Here is a 6,580-nt window from a genome sequence, read left to right on the forward strand (position 1 = left end):
AATATATTTTAGTATAAATATAAAACCTTTTTTATAAATGATTTATTATATGATGGTGGAAAAATCGAAAGATTATTTTCATCAGTACTATTTTTCTCAAAACTTAGAAACTGTAGTTACACTAATTTTAAACTTAAGAAAATTTACTACTATAATTGCTGACACATTTTATATTTTACGTATTTCTAGATCAAAATCAAAACAAAAATACTCAAATGTTACAAAAACAACCAACTTTTGTAATATAACATACCCGACTATTAAAACAATCATTAAATCAGATTTTTAAAATAAGTAGATATGTAATTTATATAAGTACAAATCATCAATATTCTTTTTTTTTTCTAATTACTGGTAGTTATTTATTGATTTTAGGATAAGTACTTGTAAAATTCTTTGATAAATTATTATAGCAACTTCATTCTTTATCATAAACTAAATTGTATTTTCAGAAAGTGAAAAACAATGTAAAAATATGCAACTAAAAATATGACTAGTCATTTTAAAAATTATATAACTAAACCAAACATTTCATAATATGCTGTTACATAGTAAAAAAGAGGAATAAAAAATAAAACTTTATAATATTCAATAAAGCAATGTTAATAAAAAATTTAACATTCTTTATTAGAAATTATTAAAATTTAAAATGAAATTATCTAATTTGACAAAACTTATGAAAATTCAATAATAAAACTTAAAAAAAAAATACTATTTCAATAAAATCAACAAAATATTTAAATATTAAATCTAAATTTAAACTATAATGCAAGAAGTTAATTATCTAAAGAATAGAGATTAAATTTTAAAATCATAAGGGCTTATGTTAAGATGCAATATAAAATTTACTGCTAAGAATGGTTTATTAGTCATTAAAACTTATACATAAATGCAGGAAAAGCATTTAGTAATATTAAGGAGGAAGTGTACAGATCTATGTCAATATCCTACAATGATAGTGAATTTTCACAATTATTTCCAACAAATAATATCCTGAAATTTTATCATCATGTTTATTACAAAAATAGATTAGGATCTCTGTTTAGAAATTAGATTCAAATCCAACTCATACCTATCTAGTGTCTACATAGAAAAGAAAAAAAAGTTAATAGGACATTAACATAACTCTGATAGATAACAGGAAGTAATTTTATTGAGGAAATTATATTGTAGAAATTAAAAAGAGTACTTTCATATTTTATTAACAAGATTTATTTTATTCCAAACAGTAAATTTTCAATTATTATATTTATTATTATATCATACTTTATATTAAAATAGAAAAATGCATAGGTATGGTAAGAAGAAACAAATTTTAATAGAACTGATAGAGCAACAAGTTCTATCCACTTGATTAAAGGTGTGTGTTAAATTAATTTAGGAAACAATTTTATTTAGATAAATAAAATGGCATGGTTTTAAATTTTCTACAGCAGCTTTTAAAATTTATAAAAAAGAACTCTCCACTTTTCAAAATTATATCTTGAAATATTTAAAGCTCAAGCTAAATAATGCAAAGTAAATATATATACATAGTGTATACTATATGTTTAGTATATGTAAAAACAACGAGTAAAATAAGATTATGAAATTCTTGATTTCTTATAAAGTATAAACAATGTTAATTTATAGACATGATTTGTTCATTGTTTTTATAAAAAAATAAACAAGCATTTATATTCATTCAAGGACAATACATTGAACAGGTTTCAGTCATCTTTTGAAATTCATACACACTCTTAATTGTTCAAATATTAACTTTTGATTAACATTAAAAATAATTTTAATATTAACCAATATTAATCAATAGGAAAAGAAGGATAAAAATCACATGACATATAATATAAATTTTTTTCTTATATTTTCCTAGTATGGTTTTGTAACTGTTATATAAATTGTTGAACTGGAACATCTTAAAATATATTTTTATGCCTCAATGAATTATCAGTGTTCATTATTACTTCACCTGAATATACTGTACTGTACTGTACATGAAAAAATACTTTAAATCATTTATGAATAAATTAATTTCATAAAAGTTAAAAAAGAAGAATATTTTAATTTTGTATATAAATTTTATCTATTCATACAAAATTGATATTTATTTTTAACTGTATTCATTAAATTCTAAAAAAATTATAATAAACAAAAATTATAATGTAAATGAAATTTTACACTTTAACAATGTAATACACACACACATTTTTTATACATACACATACATATTATATATGTATACAGAATGTATGTGTATAAGAAAATTTTGCATTTATTTATATTAGACATCTGGATAAATTTTGAAATAAAATAATGATAAATAAAAATGACTAATTGCCTATAAATTATTGTTTTAATTTTAAAGTCCTATTAATATTTAAACAAACAAATAACACTTAAAAAAGGAGAAGCTCTAATATAATGAATAAAAATAATATATAAGTCAAAATATACAGCAAATAATATACATTAGGAATAGTATCTAGTTAAGTTTCTTGCAAAATATACAAGTTTTAAGTAAAACAATTAGTATACTATTTTATAATAGTTCAATTTATGGAATAAAGCTGGATAAATAGTTCAATTTATGGAATAAAGCTGGAATAAAGCAAATATGGAATAATTCCATTAAAATTAAATTCCTGATATGAACAGAAGAAATTCTAATAAAACAAGATTTCATATTTTTTGAAAAAAAAAAATCCTTTGACAACAAATGAGCAGATTCTGATTTATTCTAATCCATTAACATAACCTTGATGCAAGAGACAGATATATATTTAATCCAAGGTACTGACCAAAATATTCATCTCTACTGCATGGTTGGATACCAGACTATTCACCTTTGCCACAGATGTCAATCTTTACTTTTTTAATATCTATATATATTAGTCAAATAAAAACAATTCAACAATACAAAGTATTGCTAAAGGATGACTTTTTAACATGATTTTATTATGTTGCAAGTTCATCGTGACACTTAAATCCATCTAAAGAATTCATCCTCATTTTGACGAGTACCATTTGTCATCCTATTAGTACAAAATTTGAATTGAGATTTGATCCAAGTTTAAATAAAAAAAAAAAAATATATATATATAAAATATCCATTTAACATGACAATTTTAAAAACCATGTTTAAATAGACGTTTTAATTATTAAATATAAACTTCAAGATACAATTAGAGATAATTAACTGATTTTCATAAATAAGACATTGGTTTTCGGTAACCGATAAACATTCTTTGTTGAAAAAAACCTTCTAATCTCATAACATATCTCTACCACTCGGAATCAATTTTCAAAGTCAACTAGACAGAGCAAAAGAAGAAAGATAATAATAGTAAAACACGATAGAGTTTAGATTAATATAAATTCCATTTCCAGAGTAATTTCAAACTTATAACCAACTTCAAAACCATTAATGTCTATTGAAATAACAACTTTCACATACTCTTATTTTGACCTGAAATTGACTACACGTCCATTTAGTTAAAAATTAATGTCTATCATCTTATGAAGTAGTATATTAACAGCATCCAAGAATTATCATTCTCTTTTTAATATTCAATATATAAAACAAAAGGGAGAAACATAATATACACTTAATTTGGTAAGGAGTTTCCTTTTAAAGGGTCAAATTATAACCTTGAACTCATTTTGTACGGGGTGATTCATCAGTTTACTAAATAGGAAATTATTAATATTAAAATTTAACGAGCATTAACTCCAAACTGTGTAAAAGTCAGTAAGTAAGTTTGAATTTTAAAAGAAATTCATTGAAAAATGTCAGTTACCTTTAAGCCTAACTGTAGAGTAAACAAGACAAAGCAAACGGTTGAAACTTTTATAATAATGAAAAAATCTTTACCAAACTTTACCTCTTCTCTGACATCTCGATATTATGCCGTCGATATGATAATGTATAGCACAATTTATCCGTTTTCGACCAACACATTCTTTCAACTTCCCATCAGATGTTCCTTTTAATACACCAAATCCAAACTGAGCTTTCTATTTTCCACCCTATCGACATCTGGCGAGCATTACATAAATTAAATATTTCTCCACCACTTCATCGTTATTAAGTGAATTCGATACGCTTTCTTATCGTATCGTTAAAATTTAATTAATCAACTATCCTAAAATTAGCTAAGTTAAAACCTTAAAAACGTATCGTGTTTTTTTTTTTATAATTATGAGATTATCGATAGATAAGATAATCCTCAACGTACAGTACAGTACACTACAGTACCTCGCTAAATCTTTGATGTAAACAATCGATGGTTGTCTATCTTTAAAAATATTTCGGCAGGGGGTCTTCCTGTTATCTCTCGGTGAATTAAAAAATTTGTTACTGATGTAATACTAGAATTTATTGACGACGTTACGCCACTATTCTATCCGTTTTAATTGTTATTTACCAATGAAACGTTCGATATTACATCATTGGATTCGCGTTAAATCGAAGTTCTCATTATAAATAAACTGCCGGTGTTAAAAACTTGTTTGAATGCTTTATGTTCACTATTTCATATTTTATTAACATACACATCAATATATCAATATTTTTATGTTTAATATTGAAATTAATTAGTATATGGTAACCTCTTCCATACTATTATCGTAAACGAAAAGTGTATTTCATTGTTTTTAAATATTCTTTTATTCTTAGTGAGATAGCTTAGGGTCTTGAACTAAGGTCTGAAAAATATTACATCTGAAAGGTTTACGGTTCCCGAGATAGAAGTCTTTACCAATATGTGGAGATCACGTCCCAAAAGATCAACTTTGTCCTATTGTGTATCAATGTAAGCATACATTTTCAAACTTAATGACTTGGAAAAACTTTTTGCTGTGAATTCAGTTGCATGAGTCCCATTTTTCAGCCTAGAATAGTTTTCCCTTAAATTGGGGATTAAAATCGATCGAGTACAACTTTAATAGCTTAAAGCTCCTAGTGCAAATATCCTTATACTCTATTGGTATTAATTTCCTTTGTATTTTCTTTTAAAAAATAAATACATATTAATTTTAATTATATGAAAATAATCGCACAATATTTTATTATAACCGCATTATGTATCTTATTACAAATTTCTATACTACACGTGAAAAAAAGATAAGATTGCTATTGTATATTCGAATATTAGTGGCGAAGGGGAATCTCTGTATTGTCAGCATCCAAAAAGCCAGATTCGCGCATGCGTTTTACAGAGCACCAACCTCACCCGGTTTAGCTGGTGGAAGCCTACAACCTCGGGTGGCTGCTGCACGTATAACGCATCCAATTCTATCCAGGACCGGTTCCGGGCCGTTAGCCGCCCGCCTGCTAGATATTTGGCCGCCCTCGCCCGATTACGCACTTCCACAGGTATCATAGATGTTAATGATATAGAATTCTTGACTCCTTTTGACCAATCTATAAACCCCTGTTTGCCTCCACCTCAAATGACTGATGAAGCACACGAAAGCAATATTATTATATATACTGATGGTTCCAAAATAAATAGCTATGTTGGATGCGCCTTTGTAGCATATGCACAGAATCAGGAAATTTATAGTCAAGTGTTCCGACTTGGAGAATTATCTACTATATTTCAGGCAGAAATGTTTGCTATTTTAATGGCTGTTACCTGGACTAATGATACCTATAATGACTGTTATATAACAATAATTAGTGATAGTGCCTCCTCCTTGGCTACACTTCATAATAATGAACTTCATCCTATATCTACCAAAATCAAACATGTGGTCTGTACATCTAATAATATGTACACTTTTCAGTGGACAATGGCCCACCATGGAACTGTCGGAAATGAGCGGGCAGACTTTTTAGCAAAAACCGCTGCTAGTAACACATGTCTCCCTGTCTCGTATAATAAAATAAGCATGAATGTAGTGAAAAGAATCTTATGGCTGGAACTTATAAATGAGTGGCAAGGCAGATGGAATGAATGTGAAGGATCCAACACATATAGATTTCTTCCAAGTATCGAAGAAACTTATAAATTTAAATGGATTAAACCAAATCACTGGATAACTCAATTTCTCACAAACCATGGGAAATTTGCCAGTTACTTCGCCAGGTTTTCTGGACTTAATACAAATTTATGCCCTATATGTCAAATCGAAGACGGAAACGTACACTATATTTTCCATTGTCCGATACTTGAAAGGGAACGAAATGAAATTCAAAATATACTACACCAACAAGGCATATCTTGGCCATGTGATTTACCTAATCTTATTAATACAAAGGAGAACTTTTTCTATTTTAACAACTTAACCAAAAGATATGGCAAACTTACTACCATTAGGGCATAACTTCCAGTTACTCTGAAAGCCTAGTGCATCTATTAATTCGAATATTCTTTTACTATCTGTTAATGCAGTGCATTTTCTACTAACTTTTATACAACTCTTGTTATGCTTTTAAATATTTATTATTAAATCACAGGTGTTGAGCATCCTTCTGCTGATTTTGTTCCAAAGTTTTGTTCCATGGTTTTAAAGAAGGCCTTGAATTTGGTCAGTATTAGGTTCTCAATTGAACGGCTGAGATTTTGCACTACTTTCTCAT

The 6,580-nt window shown here is 27.0% G+C and overlaps 1 protein-coding gene across 1 annotated transcript; it reads left to right on the forward strand.

Moving 5' to 3' along the window:
• The first annotated feature begins 5,448 nt into the window (after positions 1-5,448).
• Positions 5,449-6,324, forward strand: LOC111617077. The gene has a single exon (XM_023358412.1). The coding sequence runs from the start codon at positions 5,449-5,451 to the stop codon at positions 6,322-6,324; it is 876 nt and encodes a 291-aa protein (XP_023214180.1).
• Positions 6,325-6,580: the final 256 nt, after the last annotated feature.

The sequence above is a fragment of the Centruroides sculpturatus genome, unplaced genomic scaffold (genome assembly GCF_000671375.1).
Source record: "Centruroides sculpturatus isolate CEXI.00-Female unplaced genomic scaffold, Cexi_2.0 scaffold3577, whole genome shotgun sequence".
NCBI lineage: Eukaryota > Metazoa > Arthropoda > Arachnida > Scorpiones > Buthidae > Centruroides > Centruroides sculpturatus.

Excerpts from the sequence above, each read along its gene's own strand:
- LOC111617077 (XM_023358412.1), top strand. The coding sequence starts at position 5,449 with ATGACTGATGAAGCACACGAAAGCAATATTATTATATATACTGATGGT.